Source organism: Numida meleagris, chromosome 9 (assembly GCF_002078875.1).
Source record: "Numida meleagris isolate 19003 breed g44 Domestic line chromosome 9, NumMel1.0, whole genome shotgun sequence".
Lineage (NCBI taxonomy): Eukaryota > Metazoa > Chordata > Aves > Galliformes > Numididae > Numida > Numida meleagris.
This window is the reverse complement of record NC_034417.1, coordinates 5,714,573-5,737,931: the sequence shown is the minus strand read 5'-3', so window position 1 is coordinate 5,737,931 and position 23,359 is coordinate 5,714,573. Positions and strand designations below refer to the sequence as shown.

The following is a 23,359-nucleotide window of genomic DNA, read 5'->3' as shown; positions in this document are numbered from 1 at the left end:
ACTGCGCTAGTTAAAACCCGAGGCATTTCTAACTCAAGTGAAAACAAAGAATCTAGTTTGATCAAACTAATTCCAGAGCTTCACAGAATGAAGCCATTGTTTCTCTGACTTGATCTATTTAAGTCATTAATTTTTCCCCCTGTGGCCATGTGGAAGCTGGATTGCACCAGCACTCCACTGTCAACATTACAAAAGAGAAGCAGCAAAAATGACCATCTGAACTGTACAACAAAATCAGAGAGATCAGAAACAGGGAAAAACACTGCTGTACTCAGGTTCAGAACTCTGTATCTGGGTAGCTGCTGTATGGACCTCATTTAACTTGTATCACAATTATGCAGCTGTGTTCTTCAAGAAATACAGCTCTGTTCTTGAACTATGGACATCAGACACTTTCAGGATTTTAGTTAATATCTATGGAGCTATTGTCAAAACAATTTTTTGCACTAAATATATTGACATATGCACATAAAAACGTAAAGGAAAACTTGCATTTTATCTCCTTTAAGTACAGTTTAAAAATAAATGTGCATCTTGCATATTATTTTAAAATCATTTAAAATGCAAGTAATTTTAACGAATACATTATATGATATTTTTAATGATTCTTTTATCGGGTTAGAGTATTACTTAAGAGATTATATAAGATTACAGACTACACAGAGACAGAAGATTACTCAAAGGGTTTGCTCCTGGGGTTATCTGGCAGAAGCAGCAATACCCACACTTCACTCCTTACAAATGTTTCTCCAGCACATTCACAAAGACCTCCACCACAGAAATGCTAGAAGTTATCCAGTAAGCGTGATCTATTCTTCTTTATATCCTTGCCATAAGAATTTTTTTTTCTAATAGACAAAATCACATTTCCCTTGCCAATTTAAATCCCTTTCTTCTAACCTACTTCACTGCAGAAATAAAGAATAGTTCTCTCTTTAGCACTCATAAGTATCTGGAGATTATGTCTGCCTCCCTCCTGCAGTCTTCAGACTAAACAACCCAAATTCATTCAAACTTCCCTCAGAGGTAACATTTTAAAACTTCCCAAGGATAATCACTGCTGCCCTCCCTTTCTCTCCAAATCATTCACTATTTTCTTGAAAAGCAGCACAAAAAATCTAAACTAAGTTTTCCAGCCGAGGACTCACTAATGCTCTATGTTGACTGCACGTCTTCTGAGACAAGCACGTGAATTTTTCACAAGTGGACAAGCAAAAAGTTTAGCAGCTTCCAGCTTGTCTTTTGTAATTTCAGTCTGAGTATGGTCAGTGTCCAATATCTGTTCCAGACATCTACATTTCTGTAAGAGAAAGTGCTACCTACGAGCAACTGGATGCTTCTGCTAACCACTCCAGATGTGAATACTTCTCCCCTTTGTCTTACATGATGGAAATGCTCCAAAGCTTGAATAAGCTGTCAATGCTATATATGCGACCTACAACACTCTATACATTCTTGTACAGCACTCACCTGATTAACTGTGATGGGTCTCTTTTAAAAAAGTATATATTAATATAAAAACATACACACAAAAGCCATATTATTCCAAGAACTTCGCCCAAATTGGATTGCTTTATGCATCTTACTCTAATGTTTAAGTACACAAAATGTGAATATTTCTAATGCTTACCTTTCTGTGTTCAATTGAAGGCTGTGGGATGACAAACTGAAATCCCAGCACTGCTAGTGAACTGAGAAGTCTGAAAAAGCAAATAGAGAAACAGAATACATCATTTCCACTAATCCAAATTATCTATAGCCCAATAAAGGGCTTGACCCTGCAAGAACTTACGTATTTATGTAGAACTTATATTGAGCAGACTCAATAAACTGTGTGAAATATTCTTATAGCATTCTCTTCACTACACAGCAGACAGTAATAGCTACATACATATATTTGTCTACCTATATAGCAAAAGCTCACCAAGTAGAATCCATTAATAGTATTTCACATAATGTTATGTTTAAAGTAAAATATTTTTTGAAGTGCATACTTTTGCACCTCAGCATTTGGTGTCAAAATTGAGATATGCTTCATGAGTTTTCTCAAGTGTTAAGTAAGAGTTCAGCCATCTGTGGACTGATTCTGTTTCTAACTCTGGCTCCTCATTCTGCAGAAGAACACTCCACCTCCAGCACAGGAAACATGCAAAGAATCTCCATGATTTTGTAGAACATAGGTTCTTCCCCAGCTGCCTAACACTTGTTGAAATTGAATAACCTAATGGGCAAAAAAGATGGAAAGTAGCGGACACAGCTCACCAGAGACTCAGGATAAGCAGCCAAACATCACCCCAGTCCCCACATCTTCAATCTGAAAGGAGTCATAATGGGAACCAAGCCCAAACAAACTTTGCTCTGTCAAGCCTCTCCACCATAACGACTCCTAAGAGCCTGTTACAAGTTGGGTTCAGTTAGCTCAGTCTTTTGTTTGCTAAGTTTGAACTGGGGACTGTTTTCCTCCTCCCAGCAAGTCTTCCATTGGAAATACAGAAAGGTAAGAGAGAGGGAGAATTAAGTTATCTTCACCTCTACCAGGAGTTTGACTTCTCAGTTTACAAAGAGGATCCTTTGGACCCTCCATGAAGGAAAAAGCTGCTGAATTTCAATGCAGAAATAAAACTGATGGATTTGGACACAAAATCCATCTGCAGACTAATGGACCAGACAAAATCCAGCTGTGCTTCCTACTCATAGCCCCTTCCTTTGCTCGCTATGCAGCAATCCTTCAAATATTTCACATTGTTTCAGGTATTTTCAAAGAAAGACCTACTAAACAAAACCAGCTTTTTATACTAAGCATTTCATTATCACAAATACATATACTCTTCTACTTGGGAGAATGTTTTTCTTGAGTTTTCTGTTTCCTAGAGTTCTTGCTAACAAACTGCAAAAGGAACTGTTAGGTAAGTACTGACTGCACTTGGTCTTTTATCACTTCATCGCCATAGTCTATGCTGCTCTCAAAGAAAAAAAAAACATTTAAAGGAAAAAAACTCATTCCTTACTGCCACATAAATTTAGAAGAAAAAAAAAAGACACCTTAAAGGCCCATTAAAACAAAGTATTTTATCTTATATAGCTATCATTTGTGATAAAGCCAAATACAAAGGAGGCAGATGAAAGTGCAAGATACTGTAAAGGAACTACAGTAAGAGCCCAAACACGTGGTTCGGAGCAAGGCTGAATAAGGCAGTAGTGGACAGGAAAACACACAAATGAAGAAACTGATTTGTTAAAGACACCTGAAATCAAAGGCAGAAATAAGACAGAACTCAGACCTCCAAACTACAAAATGACAGCACCAAGTCTATCTTTAGCTGATGTGCACGTCTCTTTTCTAAACGCTCCATCTCCTAACTATTTTCAAAGTTCACAAAATACTCATTTTGAAGTACTGAGCAGGCAGTGCTCCATGGCAGGCAGGCCCAGCCTACATTCTCTGCATGCTCCTTTTAAGAAAGTTCCTACCCAAGCCCTGCTTTTCCCTTACAGCTTCTGCTCCCTCAGAGCATCTGAAAGAAAGGTCAGAATTTGCATATGGAAGTGAATGCCTTCATCCACAAGAGAAGATAGGATTTCCTGATCAGTTGGAAGGACTAGAGATTTCTATGAATAAATTCTACTGAAATCATGCACAAGGTTGGGAGTTCTGAACTGAGTAAGAACTATAATTTTAAAAGCAAAATGATTAAATATTTCAGTTCTAAATAGCAAACTTTTAGTATGTGTGTCAAGCTTTTCCTGACCATTTTGTAATGAGGTTGCACTGCAACCGAAATCTGTCCCTATGTGCTCAAGGACAATGAAGTTGGTATTTAACTTCACTTCTGTACCTGCACTTGGATGTCCCAGAAGCAATAGTACCAACGTGCTGTTTCAGACACATTGGACAACTCACAGGAATACTTAAGCCAGCCTGAGGTAAGCTCCCAGCTTCCAATCGGTGTGCATCGACTTCATTTCTCAAACATTATTTCCCTCAGTAGCTTGTGTTGGCTAGCTGCTCTGGGCCAGGCTTTTTTTTTTTTTTGGCATGTCTGATTACAATTAGGCTTCCCAAACTACAGAAACAGGCTTCTCCAACTTCAGTTTGCTTCAGGTACTCTTACTGAACATTAAAGCCAAAAAGAATGAGTGCTCCTCAAAATAAGGCAGAACTTCTCAAGCATACATGAACAAGTCAGCTACCAACGGCAGCCGACTGATGGCTGCTTAACTCAGGCTTCCAAGTAAGAACCCTGCTGAGCCCATGCTCTCACAGTTCAGACGCTACTTGCAGACAAGCAGCTAGTTCAAGACACAGTCAGGGATCTACACAAGTTGCACAGCATTATCACCAAGAGCAAACACGCTCACTTTCTTTTACTGGCAATACCAATTTCTTTTTAACTAGAAGGGGGAAAAAATGTTATATTAGCTCTAATTTAGAAGTAGCAAAAAACCAGTTTTGCTATTTACATTAAGAACACCTCTCACTGTTCTTCCTCTCTCACTGAAATGAACAGCAGCTCCCAATGTATGAAGCTGGAGGATACTGAAGTATATTTCTTGTACAGTTCCTGTCCCTTAGAAGTTGTTCTTTTAAGGGTACCATGGCCAACTGTGGACTGTTCAGTCAGGAGTGGGAGTATCTTACCCCCATGCCTACTGTTTGCTAGTGCGCTACAGCTCTTGTCTCATGTTTCTGACTTCCTCCCCAGATGAAAGACTGCAGCTCAGCCTATGTCTGGAACCGCTTTAGGGGAGAAATGCAGGGAGAAGTCTCAGCAGGAAAGATAACACAAATAGTACCAATAATAGGCGACAGACTCATTCTGACGTGGAATCTTCCCCGCAATATTAGGAGGGTACCAGAATTCAAAGATCGGTGCCTGAAATTCACAAGAAGGAACTTTGGATCGGAGGTGTAAATGACAGTATCTCTGTACAAACAGAAGAGTATGTGGTTCCCTAATATGCAGCTGTCATCTTGAGCAGGAATTTTTGTTCCTGTAGCATCACAGCTGCCTGCTTTCTCTGAATTTGCTCGCCCAACTATGGAAGGAACTGGACAAGCCAGCTTAATAAAAGCTGAGTGTTCCCCTTGTCAGGAAAACTGCTCGAAAGGTATTTCCCACATTACCCACTGGCAAACTGTTTTGGGAGTGCTTAATATAAATCTCAGACTGAATGGCAGCATAGGTACTAAAACATGCAAATCTATTATTTAAAGTCAGTGACTGTAATGACATAGCATCATCAACCAAAAAAAACTGAAGGAACTTTCCAGTAAAGTATCCTAAAACAATGCCACATACCAACAGACACTCTCAGCAGAAACAAATACTGAGAGCTTTTTCTTTTTACTGTCACCAAAGAATACCATGCCTGGATGCATGTGCTTGATTATTTAGTCTTTGGACAGGATTTTTATTTATTCTCCTATTATTCAAACACTTACAATACAGAAGAAAGAGACAGATAAATTGGTATTTCCTGCAGTCTGTTAAGAACGTATTAAATCAGATTTGAAATGTTTTGTTGCATCACTTACCTCAAAGAAACTATTAAACTGTCTACCATGATCCTCCAATGCGAAGTGTCTTGAAGGGAAAAATATTCTTCACTGTAGTAAAGCACAATGCACGTCAAACAAATCCTACAGAAAGAAACAGAAAATATTTAACACTGCTTATTCAGTATCTTTCTGGATGTTTAGAAACTGGATACAGACCAACATTAATCATCTCTACCTGAATTCATGAACTTTATAGCAATTCAAACTATAAATCCAGTGTAACTTACATGGATAGACTAGGCAGGTCCCATTTTTGGGGATTGGACTTCATCAGTGGAATAGCTGGAAAGCTACGGAATGCAAAATCTTGGTCTGATTACCACGGGTACAAAACTGATGCTTAACTCACTTCCATTCTCATCTCACAGCTCTGATAAGTCAGTTGTACGCTGTTATGCCTTTTTTGCCATCAAACTTAGGATTTTATTTATTTATTTTTATCACAAGTGCTAACACAAAGCACTTGACAGATCCCTTCGGAAACTACTTACTAACAGATATTCTGGATTATGAACAAAACATTCCTCAGTTCCTGCAATCTGACTCCCAGCTATCAGACATACTAAGGTAGCAGTCTTCATGCCATTTGTTGAAAATTGAGGATATGCATGTGACGCAGACTGTCACTAACACAGCTTCAAGTTCTCTCCATTCTGTTTTTTCCAGATGTACTCTCTTGTTTCTGCTTTTTCATTCTACAGTAATCTTTTTATCCCACATCCTTGTATAGAGAGACTCAGTCCCAACAGAATATTGTTACGTGATACAAACTCAGACAACTTTGTAAGTAAGATTTCATTTGAAAAGCAGAAAATATTTTGTTACCAATCTAGTTTTGCTAAGAGGCTGGGAAAAATAATAATACTAAAAAGAAAAAACCAAAGCAAAACCTCCAGTGTTTCTGGAGATGATTCTCCAAAAGAGTGCCTAAAACCTATACATAATTTTACCTTTTTTTTTAATTAGTTCATCTGTATCTTCATTGTCAATGGTAGTTTGTATTAGAAACTTTGAATTTAGCAGTATTTTAATTCCTTTTTCAAAGCACTTCCTACTGCAGCTCTTAGGTGTACTTTTTTTATTTTTGAAATATTCACAGCACATCATGTAAAAATCATGAAGTATTTAAGCAACTCAAGAGCTTGTTCTCAAAATGAATTAAGTGCTCAGGTGTTTACAGCCTATTGAAAGCAATAGTTGACAGCGTGGTCTTGATACGAAAACGTGCAAACATGACAATTATTTTCCCTCCAGAAGATGCAGGGCAAAAAGAATACCTGAAATGGCTGGACAGTTAACACTAGCATTGAATAACACAAATTTTGGCATGAAAGTTTTCAAAAGCCCGGTGAGGTGAAAAATATGTTAGTCACTGCAATACATCAAGTCACCTTCCCACAAAGAGCTCTAAAGCACTATAAATCTATCTAGAAAAAGACTTAATATTTACAGCAAAATAGTTCATATCATCTCGGCTGGTACAAAGCACACTCCTGTACTCAAGCAGTTAGCAAGACTTTCTCCACTGCATTAAAATATTTGACATTTCAGCAAACTTCATTATCTCACCCCCAAAGTAGAATCAAACGAAATCTGTGAAACTGGGTAGGAAAAAAAAAATAGCACCACACAGGATGGAGCAGAATTCATAGCTCCTCCACAGCCAAACGGAGAGGTTTTTCACTGCATGTAATAAAACGTGCACCAGGTCACAGAAAAGGAGAGTGAGTAAACAGACCCTGATACATGCCTCCTTCCCTTCCACACTGTAGGTGGGTGATTCTAATGCCTTCTAACCGCCAGCAGTCTCAGCACTTCTGCTATCAAGTCATGAACTAATCATAAGAATCTTTCCTCTTTATATTTACTGACATTTGCTCTGACATTCTCAACATGACCTGCAGAGCATCTTCAATGATCTCAGCCTCACGTGCTGCTGGTGGTCAGACACCGCAGCCCACTGTCAGCAGGGATCAGACAGGTGTCTAGTTTAAATTACAAAATGAAAGTACTAATTTGTAAGGGAGATTTCAAAAAAGGGGCAGAGATGGACAACGACAGTAACTCCAAAAAAAGGAATCTAGTAGGCTCATAGGCAATCTCAGAAGTTTGCTGATTTGGACACAACTACATGTCTCAAAGTATTAATGATGCAATACATGGAATTATCAGGACAGACACCACAGACACTGTTAAGCAAGAGGGACATCTGTTGGGAAGTCAACAGGGAGACCTCCCCCTTGGCCAGTTAACTTTAAAAATGTTTTCCTATGAGGTGATCTAAAAATTTGCTGAAAGTTAATGAATTAATTACTTTAGCCTCTTAAACATCACAGGACCACTCATACATAACTTTTCATGTGAGACTACCTTTTGTGTATCAAGTGGATGGTATTTCACAAATTCCAAAGTGATTTTAGCATCAATCTGTACTTAAGTCCTGTCATTGACTTATATCTACATCCATCTGTGCACAAAGTGTAACAGAAAGTTGTTAGTAATTCCATATGTACACATACGTACTGCAACAACCAAAGACCATCTATTCTAACTCACAGCAATGATGTGAGATATGTCATGCACAAACATGCATCAACTCAGTTCAGCTCAGAATTGCTCTGAGCCTATTTTATCTTGTTGACTTAAATATACAGCAAGCCGTGTTAAACTTCCTTCAACATTTGACTTCCTGGTTTGATTATATAGCTTGGCAGCTACTGTCAAAAGTAACCTGAAGTAGCTATGAAATGGGAGCATCATTCCAAAGTCATTTCCACTAATGTGCAAAGCTCTCTTTGTATTATTTAGGAAAAAAAAAACATTAGTAAACAATACTTAAATTCAAATACTTAAATTAAAAAAGTATATATACCCTTTAAGATTGCCTTTGAATCTGTTCCCCTGTACAGTGATAAAATGTGGCGTATTTATTAGTTTACTCACGTTTACTAAACTATGGTGAATGCAAGTCCTTGAGATTGCATCCAAAATTTACTATTCACAATGCTTAGATAAAGCACGTCACAGTGCACCAAATCTATCTAGCTCCATCATCTGTGCGGACACTCAATAGCTCACACCGTATCTCTTGACACCTACCACAACAGTTTTAATCTCCTCAAGAATTCACTAATTACATTAAAACACACAGTACAATCTTGAAAGTAGAGGGGGAGTCTATGAAAACAGGTATTCATTTTACACATGGTGAGCCACAGTCATATGACAAGTAAGACTGGTTTATTCAGTATTTCTCTAGATTTCTTTTTTTTTAATCTTTTTTATACCATTGGTTATGTAGAATTAATGCAATATTTGCTGAACAGGGATTAGTAATAAAAAACCATAAAAGTGAAAATATTATAATAATGAATCTGACTTAAAAACCATTTTAAAACCTCTTATACTCAATAATAACCTAACTCCTAAAGCACAGATTTCACATTATAGTAATATGTTTGAAAAACTAAACGAGGTATGTTATTCTAGCATGAATTAGGATTTACAGTTTAATTGAGATCAACTGCAAAGGCAAGGTGTTTTGAGTAGCAGTGTTAAAGTGAGGAGTGGCTTTTGCATATTTTTTTAAACCCAGCTCCTGAAAAGGTGATTTATGTGGCTATCAGATTGATCCAGCTTTAAAAAAAAAAGGAAAAGGAAAAGGAAAAGGAAAAGGAAAAGGAAAAGGAAAAGGAAAAGGAAAAGGAAAAGGAAAAGGAAAAGGAAAAGGAAAAGGAAAANGGAAAAGGAAAAGGAAAAGGAAAAGGAAAAGGAAAAGGAAAAGGAAAAGGAAAAGGAAAAGGAAAAGGAAAAGGAAAAGGAAAAGGAAAAGGAAGAAAGGGCCAGAAAATTCCAGATCAAACTGACCATCAGAAAAACTGACTTATTCTCATGTGTGGTTTCCAGGCTAAGTAAAATACGTAAAGGTAAAATGAATCACAGACATGAGATCTTAAATCTCTCCAAATTGGCAGGAAGATTCTTGGGATGTAACTGTGTGGAAATTATTGCACACCTACCTCCAGTTCACTTCAAGATTTCACACTGACAGGCTGTGCAATTTTGGCAATTTTTTTTTTTAAACTGTGCCTAGTAACACATTTTTCAGAAGAATGATCTCTTATGAAGACAATATACACTGGCAACCTCATTTATAACCAAATGCTTTGCCAAGAAATTACAGATGAAAGTGCATTTTTGAGTTCCTGAGCCTATGTTGTCTTCCACTACAGCCCATTTAGAAAACCTTACTAAGCTGAACATCAGAGACCGCAAGAGCATCAGTAAGCGACTGACCTTTCCCTGATTTTCCTCTGTGCTATTTTCTAAGGAAAACAACCTAAGGTCGGACGAACATTTTCCACATTTTTCTATGAAATAACACAGCCAGATAGCATATTTTACTGAAAAGATCCCTCAACTCTTCAATAGTCTTTGTAGGCAGAACAAAACAAAACTAGAAAATACCACCAAGAAGCAGAGAACAGAGTTGCAGCATATATTTAGTATTCCATGTTAGATACGTTAATTGATATTTCTGCTGAGGAGATGGATAAAATGTACTCATATATCTGTTAGTACGTGAAAAGACCAGCATATAATGAACTAATGCGTCAAGCTGAGGTAGACAAGCCACATGATGGCTGCTTTCCTACTTTCCCTTCTCTGTCTAAATGGGCTACTGCAGGAATCTTGATACCAACACTGGCCACTGAATTAAGGAATTCCAACTATCACCATAGCTGTTCTGAATCACTACTGAACAATGAAGTGGATAGATTTATGGATCTGAGCAATTCTGTTGCTATATGAAAGTATTTAATCAACGTTCTGCTATCATATTCTGCTAATGTCATGGCTGCAAATTCCTTTTGCTCACAAATCCCCAGTAATCACTGCACACACAACTATCAGGAGCAGTGTGTTCCACGCTTATTCTAAATGCTTTTCCATTAAGTACAAGTAGCTAGAGTCATGTTCTAGATGAGCAGCTCACACACCACTTCCAGACCTTCTCCACCTTGCGGAGGCTCAGGTACAACTGCCCGCTGGGACTGGTAGCTAGAATGCTGTGGTTAGAAAGACTTGAGAGAAGTAATATGCACAGAATTTCAGTCTCCAAGTCTATTTATTTTGTAAAATTAGTAACAATGTTGATATTTCAGAGTACGGGTATGCATTTCATAGCAGATAGGAATACCAGAAATTTATTGTCACCTCCACTAATTTCTTCATTGGTAAGACAAAGAAAAGGAGCTTTTCTTATTCTCCTCTCATGACTTACTTAAAGAAAATTGTTTTCAGAGAACAAGGAGTCTCTCCAAAATCAAAGAAAAGCTTCCACGTCTCAGCCTATCCCAGTTTGAGATTCTTCCAAATATAGGCTTGCAAAAGCATTTAATTGCAGTTTACATCAAGAGGTAATGATGGTTGTTTGGAGGATCTAACATCTTTTGGATAAGAATCAAGAACTCAATCACCTCACTCAAAGAGTTACAATGCATCCTATTGGAAAAGCTCATAGGAAACAAATATTTCAATTGCTAATTGAAGGCACGTGCACAAGGAAAGTAATACACTATGTATTTTAGCGGCTGTTTCGTAGAAATGCAGTCAAGTAAAAATTGTGTTTACATCATTATTGTGCAGGTAGAAGATATCTGCCTTCTGCAATGACAAATCATTATTTTCTAGCCAACTATCTAATAAGAATACTTGCCTGGCATTACACAAGCCATATTTTCAAATTTTCAACAGCTGACCATGAGAATTAGCTTTCATGCTGTTCCATAAATGTTTCAAGCATGTGCCCAAGCATCAATATCCTCTGCACTGAAAAAGAGGAAACAACAATTTAGGGGGCTGAGCTTCACAGTACAATTTTTTTGGCCAGAGTATCGGGCAACATTCAACAGCACACGTAGGTGAAGATCAAGTGTTCTTCCCCGTGACAAGTACCCTTTGAAATCTTTCATTTACTGGTAAACAAATGTATCATTAACCTACCACAATTAACTCTCCGTGTGACTCCATCACAAATAAAAGACCTGATGTGAAACTACCCATTCTCTAAATTAGGGCTGATTCACACTAACAGGACGATCAGCAATGCTCTGAAATATTTCCAACAAAGTCAAAGTTCTGAACTGCACAGCCATGATTTTCAGATGAAATTAAATAGCAGCTGGATGCTTAAATCTACTGCTGTCCTCACAGAAAACCATCTGGTGTTCCCATCAAGATACTACACAAACATATGCAATAGCAAAATAGTAACTTTCACAAAGTTCCCTCTCCTCTTCTTAGAAGATTTCTCTTCTGTTTGGGGCATCAGTGTTAGTACATAACAAGAAGAGAATACGATGGAGACCTGAAATCTTGTTTGCATATTCAGAAAAAAAAAAAAAAATAGGAACCATCACTTTGCCGAACTAGTGCCTTCAAAGAACAGTGCTTTCTGGGAATACGTGTACTTTGTTCCAAAGCAGGTGAGCAATAATGTTGTACCTGTAGAGGGAAGCTCCAATAATCGCACCAAATCACTTTTCAAGCTTGCTAGCCAGCTTCTAATGGAATCATGCCAGTGGAAGAGAGCACCGTAGATCATCCAAGTGACCACAGCAAGCATAGTATTGGCGAGACTGACTAAATGTTTCTCTTCTGGGTAGTTAGTTATTCATATCCATTACTGTCATTGATGCTTAATTTTCTACTTTAAAACCTCATGCAGCAGAACAGACACTAACTGGAATATGCATCTATAAATATAACACTGGCATCCGCTGAGAATCCCCATTAAGATCCTCAGGGCTCAATTCCACATTTCAGCCACAGTAATTCCAAGAGTTTCTGTAGCATTATTCTCTCTGTGCAGAGATATAAAGTGGAAAAAAAATCATCCCCAGTAGACTTCAGAGATTTCTCTGCCTGTTACGTAGTATCAAACAGATACAGTGTCCTCTGACATTTAGGAGGAGTACTGAGCATCTTCTAAATAGAAGCAGAATAGGAGAACAACATAGAGTATCAGCTGGCTAGGGGCCAGATGCAAGCACGTGGAAGCTTCTCAGGCATCCAGATGAGGATATGTTTTAGGGAACACTGAAAAACAAGTGACGTGCCCTGAGCAAACAGTGATACTACGGAATTCAGATAAATTCTACACATCTCTTTGCTGAATAAAACACAACAAGTCAACCACTGTGATCTGTTCTGAAGGAAATCCCATCTACCTAGCAGTAAGACTTGTGTGTGATGCTTTATTTTTAGGAGTCAGGACAGATAACTGCAAGATCATGAACAGAAACAGCTCACCATGTAGCTTGCACAAAACACTTCAGACTACACTCCTCAAACATTCTGAAATGAACTGATTATAATGTACCACTTAACTGCTGTCAAACAATGCAGTAAGAATGATGAGATTCTAACTTATTTCTCATTAAAATCCTGTCTGATCTGGGGCTCCCTACACACTGGTACAGAAATGCAACAAAGGAGTTTAAAGATTTATTGCTTTCTTTCATGTTTCTACATAATGAAGGATAATAGGTCTAATGAGAAGTCTTAAGAGAGCACTGTAGAACTATTTCTTTCATAATTTTGAGACAGAATACTGGAGAATTTAAAGCCAACATGAAAGAGTAAACTTTCAATGGATCTCTGAGAGCCAACAGCAATAATGACAAGAAATTGTGTAAATCTTTCGCAAACATTAAATTCTGCATGTAAACAAACAGCGCAGGTATAACTCAGAGAACTCACCGAAGAGCTGTTTACTTAGCTTTCACCCACAAAAAAATTGAGATGAGGGTACAACACAACAACAGCCATCAACTACCCTACCCTTATCCTCTGGACTTGACTTAAAATCTTCAAAAAAGTTCACTGTTACAAAACCAGGGAGGTAACCAGGATAGCAGCATCAAATGCCAATGCCATTGTTACGACTTTACCATTTAAAGAGGCACATTTGCAAAGCTGCATCTCCTCTTCATGTGAGGATGTTAGTGGAGATAAAAAGGATAATGCTGTTACCCAGCTTTCACAAGAAGCAGAGATAGCAAACAACAGTATCACTCTAACTTGAAGAAAGAGACATGAAGACGCAGTATCATTAATAACAGCAGAAGATGTGTAAAAGTCATGTGTTCAGAAACCCAGAAACAATTTATGTTCTCAATTATCATACCCTTTCAGACTGAAACCACTGACTATAATTGTCCTGAAGTCCTCGCTCCGATGAGGGTTGGTGCACACTTCTAGAAAAATCCTAATGTTTGTACCAGTCATATCTCCATGTGCCTCCTCCACTTGAAAAATGAACTGCAAGATCCTTTAACAGTGAGCAGTGGGAGCTGTTTATTCTTACCCTGTCCATTTGAAAGGGATTTTAGGTATCCTACAAGTCCTGTCTTGCTGCTATGCCTGATGTGCTCTGGTGGTCCACATGACAGTATTTCAGCCCATTTAACATGAACTGCATAAACTGTTACAATCCCACAGGAGATATCAGTCCTTGACACAAAACCATACAATAATCGTACATTCAGATAATCTCAGGCTATCGATCACTCGGCAACAAAGTTGAAATATTTTACTGGCTGCATATTAGAAAGCTCCCTATTAGTAAAGAAATAGTTCGGCAAATGCCATCCCGTAGCCTGTGAAGAATGACTTTATGGTTGACAGATAAAAGATACCAGCCTCACACAGTCAGCAACAACCACTGTCACCCTCGCTAACTCCATTACGCAAAACAATAATGAGTCAGGAGTGCTGTATTCTCCTGACTCCCAGCTGCCCTTTCCAAGTCAGGTCTTAACCTTGAGTTTTTCCCAGTCTATCAGTAAATCTGCTGCTTTCAAGAGAGGTTTTCTTGGCAGCGGGTCTGACTATGAAATAAATAAATTAACTTTGTTACTTCCAAAACCGTTCACTGGAGCTGAAGAATGAGTATCCCCTATCACATCCATAGGAGAAATATGGGTTGAAAAGAAGAATCAATCAGAAGCATGGGTTTGCAAAGATAGGTTAATGGAAATCCCTCTTTTAACAAAACAGCAGTACAGTTCAGTCACAGAAGTGTTGAAATGCATCTGTCACCTGCCCCCCACTTATTAGCCATATGCAATTTTATTTAGTTAAAAATAGTCTATTAGCAACCCTACCTTGAAACACAGCACTTTGAGCAAAATTACTACACTTAGCTTTAAGCGGTCCTACATCTCACAACTCAAGCACACACTTTGATTGGAAGGATACCAAGACAGGGAAAGCACTGAGTACCTTGATACCAGTTACCTCCCAGCAATGCATACGGTCTTCTGGTAGTACGTAAACCTCACTACCTCTGTTGATCAGACGTAGCTTAAAACCGGTACTTACTCATGTAGCTTCAGACACAGTGGTGATGCAAGTCACAACAAAATCCACTCTCACCTTTTACTTCTCTTTTCTGACCACAATAAATGCCGAGCCTCATCCAGTTTCTCAAAGTCATCTACAATGCAGAGCCCTCAGCCATCCCCACGCCATGCTTCAGGAACTTTTGTGACCCTCCTCACCCATGCAAACCTATTCAAGTGGCTGGGACTTTGCCTAAGTAAAGGAAGAGTGAAGAATTCTGAACAGAGCCCTTATTGTGTCAGGTAAAAAGAAATCAAAAGGTCATCTCTTGGCAGTAGAGCCTGAACTTATTTGTGCTTAAGGGCAGGTTAATATAGTGCACTGACCTTCACCTGACATCACTTGAAGCTACAGGAAAACGTACGCAAGTGCCTAAAAAACTGAAAAATAAGGATTCAAAATGTGAGTGAGAGACTTTTTGGCATTTCAAGAAAACAAGTACAGCTGACTGCAAACTGCTGGGAAAGAAAACAGAGTCAAACAGAGTAACTCCTTCAACATTGTGAGTTTCAGTCAATGCTTTAAATATTCCCTATGCAAGAGGCAGAACATGCAAGACCAGCGGGGACCTTTAAAAAAAAAAAAGTGATGTGTTTTTTATTTTCTTTAAGTTAGCAGTTAGAGCTCACTGCTGTTTAGCATACTGCTTAAAGTCAGTAAAAGTAGAGCTATACAGTGACCTGCGGTCTCCTAATTGAGTATCCCCTGCTGGAGACAGGGAGAAGACGTGCTGAAAGGAATGCAGCTCAAATGTCAGCTCTCTTTGGACACTGACTGACACCGGGGCTCCTGGGTAAGCATAAAATTTGCATGGTCTGAGTAAATGGGAATTCTGAAAAGCCCTTGTAACATAACTTTGGTAAACCAGCAAATCAAAAAGCAGAAACACACCAACCAGCACTACCTTCCTGAAACCTCAGTTGCCAGCAAGATACATTTGGAAACAGTTTATCTCCCTCTTCCATTTCAAAGCAATAGAAACAAATAGGAACTTAATCACAAGCAGCATGGTTCAAGAGTCAGATCCGTTTCTGTCAATTCTAACAGTATTAGAGCAGCACTTTAATCCTTTCATCATTTAAAACCACGCGTTTTTTTTCTTCTCGTTTCAATCTATTACTAATTATAATTATTTAAATTTTCTACCATGCTCCCAGATGGTGTCAGCAGTCTCCCCAGTGCCTAAGGAATAAATCTGAAACTGATCCTGCAAAATTTTAAACTTCTCATGGGAAGCAGCCAAAGTTCTTCAAACTCTTCAGTGCCAACGTGAGCAAAACCTTGAGCTGTAAGAAAAAAAGTCTTTTTGATGTGCTATCTATATTAACAAGTACAAACAATATCTGAAGAAGTAAAGAATACAGGAAATTACATTTTAATGCCTGGTTATCACTACAAAAATCAAAACTGACACCCACCCTTAACCCCTTCAACACACGAGCAGTATTTCCTGAGCTGCCAAAGTTGAACAATACTAACAGTTAATGGTTAACACACCCTGTTCTTTTAAATCCCTATTCTTATGCTGTTCTCGTTCAGCAAACTCCACACGATGCCCTGAAGATCTGCAAGGTTTGTCTACTGTTCCACATCCACTTCCCTAGTGAACGTATCTTCACAGAACTCCAGGAACACGAGACAGAGCCTTTGCCGCTGCCAGATGAAGTTATTGCATCCATTCCGAGTAATTCATCACCCTTTTGGGCAGCTTGTGTCATGGGATGTCATTTTGTTGTAATTAAGCAGGGTGGGATTGGACGGGCTCTTGCTTCCCTTTGCCAATCTGATAAGCAAAATCATTCTTCTTTTTACTTTTGCAGAAATGACATTTTAGATAGAAATAACCAAACAAAAATTCAAGTATAACATAAAACCAACCACTATCAGCACGACCTTACCAAACCGGGATGAGAGCAATCACCGTAACCATGGAAAAAAATCCAGGACTGAATGCGAAAAAATCTGAAAACTTTCCAAGTCAACATTTACTCTCAGATTGTTGTCAGCGGTTTTGCTGAATTTGCCATCTAGAGCTGGAGTTCTCCTTCCATGCAATTCTGGCCAGCTAATCCAAACGGAGTCGCAGGGGAATCTGCCTGATGCCGGATTACAGATTTTAGTCATACCATACTGGAGTATCTAAGTGACGTCTTTCTCCTGGAGGAGCAGGATTCTTCCACAGATCCAAGTGCTGACCCAGCAAGGCCTGGCACAACAGATGTTTTTCACAAAGACACAGTTTTCATGAAGAAGAGCTTTTAGAAAGGGCTTCTTCATCCATCCCCTTCCCAAAACAAGAACAGAGATAACAGGGCACAGGATGGTCAACACTGCTCTTAAAGAAGGCAACTAGCAGGAAACCACACTACTTCTGTGCAGGGCTACAGACCACGTCCTCCAGGCTCACCACAAGTGTCTAGCTCTAGGCAGTTTGCAGTTCCTTTGTCACACTGTGCCACGCAATCACACAGGACAGATCTTCTGGGTAAGCAAGGCCCAAGGTGCCATCTCACCCAGCAGCAGCCCTGCTTCCACATGGGCAGAGGCAAGTTTGGAGAGATTCCAGTCACCCCCAGGTTTCTCTGCTGAACTTCATTTCTGTACAGTAGAGGTCAATACAACCCCTCGAGGCAGAGTAGGAAAGCTAAAAATCCCATCACCACTACAGCTATCCCTTGAATTTAATACAAAGGGAATGTTATTTTCTTACTTAATATTTTAAGAAGGCTGGGCTTAGGGAAAAAAAGTATTAATTAAGAAAAGTGAAATCAGCAAGAACAATTAAAGAATCACAGCTTTCTGAAGAAGTGCATTTCTCTATATACTTAATCACATAAAGCTGGGTACTATAAGTTTACAGCAGTCTTAAAAGAAGGGGAAACAGGACCACAGAGATAGCGACTAACTCTTTCGCTGATTCTCTTCAAAGAACTGAATTTTATCTACCAAGCCCTGCATTTAAATATGACTTTTTTGGTACCCAGAGAGACTCCCGAGGCCCCCCTTCCAGGAACTGACTATATGACAAGCACAGCTCCCATTAAAAGAGCAAGGCACTGGCTCTTGGACTGCCAAAGAGAAGACTGCAAATGCGAATGCTAAAGAGCTCAGAAAACATCAATCCAGACACACTGATGTTAGAATTTCATTATTTGTAAGCCAGTCTCTGACTGAGGCAAATCTACCTTTATCTTCCTAAGTGCTAATTGTACTGCATGCTAATAAACTGCTGGCTTCTGGGACAACAGTTGTAGCTTCTGGGGCTCTGCTAATGTCACCACCTGTTTAGCAAAAATTTATTTCCAGATCTCTGAAGTCACTTCTTCCTCTAAATCCGATGAGGACATTAGATATATCTGTGCTGATAAAGCCTTACCCCTGCTCCTTTTATAAACCAGTTATAACCTGCCAACTTGATTCAGTGCTCCTCAAAATCCACAGTTCATTATTATATTGTAGGGCATTCTCTGTTCCTGGAAAAATTAGTTCTTATTTCTGTTTCACCAACTGTTGTACTGAAGTGATGATTAGGAGAAATGTTTGAGGAAAGGAGAGGTCTACACATCAGGCAGGGCCAACCTCCAGTTGTATCAACACTTGAACATTGTCACGTTTAACGTCAGTTGATTCATGCAAGTTGGGAATATTAGCCATAGCCTAAGTAGACAGTTGCATTCATGCATTCTGTCAATTCATTTCCATCAGCTCTAGTGGTAATCAGAGAATGAGCTTTCACCACAGTTCAGACGGAGTATTAGACCCACTGAAGAAATAAGGAGCACCGCTTGCTCGTAGGACCAGGAGATGCACAGAATGCATGCGAATGCAAGCACATCAACAAAGGGGCTTTAAACTAATACTGAAACGATGCTTTAAAGTGCCAGTAAGATGCCATATCTCAAAACAGCGGTCGTTCTTTCCAATGGCAAGAGCACACCACATGGGAATGCCTTGATCCAAAAGTCACTGAACTTACTGATAACATTTTCCTTGACATTACTGGCCCTTAGGATCAGAGCTTTCAAGCAAACAGATGGCTGCTCTTACACTTACTAAGAAAAGAATCATAGGACCAATGGAAAAAAAGTCCTTTTTTAAAACTAATTTTTCCATATATGGAGTATGGAATCTTCCTGTGAGGGGAAATTCCAAAACCAGGACCAAAATAAATACTGAAGTGGGGTGCCAAGAAGTAGCAGCATAGGACTGATGTGAAATAGCCAACAAGCAAGTCCTCCAGCTGCAACTGGAAGAAACACAGCAATACAGCTCAGAGGCACATGCTACACAATTTGTTTTCGTTCCTTTCAATAGATGTTTTTACTACAGTGCCTTTTTTTGATCTGTTTTTTAAAAAAAAACTTCAAGCAATGTGTATGCACATTTTATCTTTGGGAAATTTAACAATGGTAAATGTCCTGTGATCATTTTATCTTTTTTAGAGATAAAGGAAAAGGAGGAAGACACCAGTGAGACTTGATCAGCAGGTCAGCAGCACTGCTGAAAAGAAAAACTCACATTCCAGCAATACAGACACATCACCTGATCAGAGATACTCTTCTTTCACAAGAATCATATCCAGATCCTATCAACACTGGAATATTTCTAGCTCTTGCCAAGATGCCCCAAAGTGAACACTTGGTACTACCATTTAGAAGCATGTAATGGATGTCTGTAGATGGTGCTGACAAGCTCTGATTGTTTAACAGCAACCAAAGCTGCAGGCACTGACCCATCTCTGGGAATGCCATAACTCAGCAGGAGAAGCTACACGAATGAGATATGTGACATTACACTCACAAGTCCCCAAGAGAAAACTGGGTGGGATAGAACATTCCATAAGGAGATAACTGAGTTGCTTCACATTACAGAATTTGTATCTGCTATTGCCAACTAGCACAAAGAACACAACAATAACAAAAATCAGGCAACTCTGAAGCACACAGTTTCAGCAATGGTCTCTTTATACAGGGAAAGAGATGAGATCACATTCAGTGCCCATCAGATCACTCCACTAAGCATTCCGTTTTACTTGTATCTGCCTAACATCTCCCTAATTAATCTTTTAAATTAAGTACATGCATTCTCCCTAAACATCTAACGTACATAAACAGGATTTTCCAGTGTAACCTCCTGAATGCAACAGAAGTTATTTACATGCTGATACACAATAAAAAACTCTTATATAATACAGATCAGCAATGCACAATCACGTCCATTGATCACATTTAAACCACTTAAATTCATAACTGAATTAGCCTTGTAATTATCTGACTCATCCTCTGTACTGCATTAACATCAGGTTACGCTGCTTTCTGAAAGCAAATGAACCAACAACTGAGTTGTACACGTGCCTAGTTCAGAGAACAAGGCTCCTCACTGCATATGTTCTCCAGCTAGGTGAGGGAGAGGAGAGGACCATGATCATGGGACACGTCTCACAACTAAAAGGTACAAAATGTTTTGCCTATCTATGGCAACAGCCCACAGGACTCTCTACACTGACTGCTCTTAACTTTAGACAATAAACCAAGTTTTAAGGCACAGGAGAAAAAACAAAAAAAAAAAAAACAAAAAAAAACAACACTATCTGCCGTATCTTCATCCCTATTTTCAACAGCTGGCTCTGTCAATGCTCCGAATATCGCACGTCAGATTTAACATCATAGAAAACTGAGACTACTGTGTTGAAAAGCAGTTTTTCCGCTGTCACTATCCACACAGAATTACACACACAGGCCAGTCTTCAAGAAGATTCAGTTCATTTTTGTTTAGTTTTCAGGCTTAGTTTCATGCATGTTTGCCCAGCACAGTTACTCATTTTATTCGACAGCAAGAGCAAAGTTTTTATACTGCAATCATAAAACTCATCACTGTGCACCAACAACCTAATTAATTTCCTGCAATTAAATCTGCTGGAGCTCTGAAAGAACCTGTTGTATGAAGTGTGAAAGGACAACAATCTTGCACCATATAACACTTCTTATTCCAAGTGCTTCTGAGAGCTAGGCACCAGAATTGGCCCCTTCGATTCCAATTGAGCTGTTCCAGATTAGAGTCACCATAAGCAAAACCAGCCCTGCTCCTAAAACCTGACAAGCCATGTTCAAGACACAGTGACACAATTATAACAAATAACCTGTGTTTCTTACCTACATGCACTTTGAAGGCCTCTATATGATAACTCAAAACAGCTGATCTACTTCTAGCATTACTATGCATTCTCATCTTACAGCACTTTTCTTCTCAAAAGACACTCTCGTCCTGGTCCACGGACATCCAGTGTCTCACTGGGATCCTTGGGAGAGAGGCAACAGAAAAGAAACCACCAGGAATTACAGCTGTCTAATGAATTTCAGCAGCATTAAGTTTCATTTTAAACCCCTGATAATAGTGAAAGGGTGGAAGTCACATCAACCAACAGATCACTTCCAGTCTCACGTCAGAAAGAAGTCCAACTTGGCAAGCTGCAGCTGGACAGTTCAGACTGAGTGCACCAGCAGTTCCACAAACAGCACTAAGCTCAGATACGTTTGGGGCATTTTCAGGCCCCGGTCTTATCCCAGAACAGGAAGACAGCAGGAACGCGCACAGCATATTGCTGGAGTATTGCGTATCCATTAGGAGCCTACTTCAACCATGGCATCCTGCCCTTGCATTGAGCTCCTAACAGCTAGTTAATTAAATATAGTTTCTGATTAAAAAACAAATAAATCATACCGATTCATCAACAGATGAGCCCAGAATGAGCTACAGATATTTCTATTGCCTTTGTTGGCTATTCACATAATTTGATGCATCTTCTAGAATCTGTCACATCCTCTAGTGGAAGCCTTCCTGCTGCTGTGTAACCCAGGTTGTCATGAAATCCAGAATATAACCTAGTTCTGCTGACTCCTTGATCAAAAAAAATAATAGTAATACATATATATATATATACAACAGAATGAAAACATACAGAAAGGTATTGACACCAGTACAAGATGTGGGAAAACTCCCACATGAGAAATGACTGAATGGTGAAGAATTCTTTACTCTGAAAAAAAGGAGAGAGAAGGGACGGAGATAACATAACACAGTTCTGAAAATGGCACAAAGATGCTTCTATGATTCTATGACATAGCGAGTAGAGAATAATTCATTGTGTAAGGAACGAACAGTGCTGAGCACTAGGATTAGAATCACAGAATCATTGAGGTTAGAAAAGACCACTAATACCATCTAGTCCAACCGCCAGCCCATCCCCACCATGCCCACTAACCACGTCCCTCAGTGCCACCTCCACACGGTGCTTGAACACCACTAGGGACGGCGAGTCCACCGCCTCCCTGGGCAGCCCGTTCCAGTGCATCATCACTCTTTCCAAGAAGAAATGTTTCCTAACATCCAACCTGAACCTTCCCTGGTACAACTGAAGGCCACCACCTCTCATCCTATCGCTTTTAGCTGGGATGTTAGCCCATCTCACCACATCCTCCTTTCAGGAGCTGCAGAGAGCAATAAGGTCTCCCCAGAGACTCCTCTTCCCCAGACCGACCTATCCCAGCTCCCTCAGCCGCACTCCATAAGACTCGTGCTCCAGTCCCCTCACAGCTTCGTTGCCCTTCTCTGGGCACGCTCCAGGGGCCTCAGTGTCTTTCTTGTAGCGAGGAGCCCAACACCGATCCCAAAATAAGAAGCCGAAGGAAGAAGTTTCCACACAACGTTAACCTGTGGCCACGCCGCAACCAGTTTTCCCGAATCGTGCGGACAAAGCGCGGGGAAGCCGCTCACTACGGGCCACGAAGCACACAGGTGCGGGCACGCCGACGGCGCCGCGCTCCCGGAGCCGCACAAGGACCGTCCGGAGCCCCGCGCCGCGCCCGGCGGTCCCGCAGCCTCGGACCGCGTCCGTACCTCAGCGCCGCTCGAGCCGGGCGGCGCTGACAAAGGCAGAAGCGGGAGAGCGCGAGGAAGCGCTGCGGAACGGCCCGCGCACGTCCCGCTCCGCGCGCCGCTCAGATAGATGCACCAGCAGAGCTGGCCCGAGGGAGCAAAGTTGCGACGCACGTTTTTCAAAAGGAAAGTTACGTTCGTCTTGCACTCTCCCGCAGCAGCCCCGCCGGATTCGCTCGTGCTACGCGCGGCGGCGGCTGCCGGGACCCCGCTCCTCGCGCTGCCCTGGATGCAGCCCCTGTGAAATGGCTCCTGGCACGGAGCGGGGCACAACGGGATCCCGGCGCTTCGCAGCGGGGACGGGAGAGCTCTCTCAGCCGAGAGGAGAGAAAGCTCCCCGGGCTCCGCGAAGCCCTAGGAGCGCAGCCCCCGCCGGGCCCCGCAGCCCCGGCCATCCCCGCAGGCCGATCCCCGCGCCCCAGCTCCGGGCACTGCCCGCACGGTCCCGGCGCGGCC

The 23,359-nt window shown here is 40.4% G+C and overlaps 1 protein-coding gene across 4 annotated transcripts in view; it reads right to left on the bottom strand.

Moving 5' to 3' along the window:
- Window positions 1-23,359, bottom strand: part of THSD4 (thrombospondin type 1 domain containing 4) — a 296,831-nt gene that overhangs the window by 248,463 nt on the left and 25,009 nt on the right. For 3 of the 4 annotated variants that reach the window (XM_021407464.1, XM_021407463.1, XM_021407462.1), the window contains exons 2-3: window positions 5,537-5,641; window positions 1,631-1,700 (exon numbers count right to left, since the gene is read on the bottom strand). In XM_021407464.1, the coding sequence (XP_021263139.1) occupies window positions 1,631-1,700; window positions 5,537-5,565 (99 nt within the window). In that variant the 5' untranslated portion in view covers window positions 5,566-5,641. Of the gene's footprint in view, window positions 1-1,630; window positions 1,701-5,536; window positions 5,642-11,279; window positions 11,401-23,359 lie in introns of those variants that run through there. The other variant, XM_021407461.1, reaches the window with a different exon arrangement.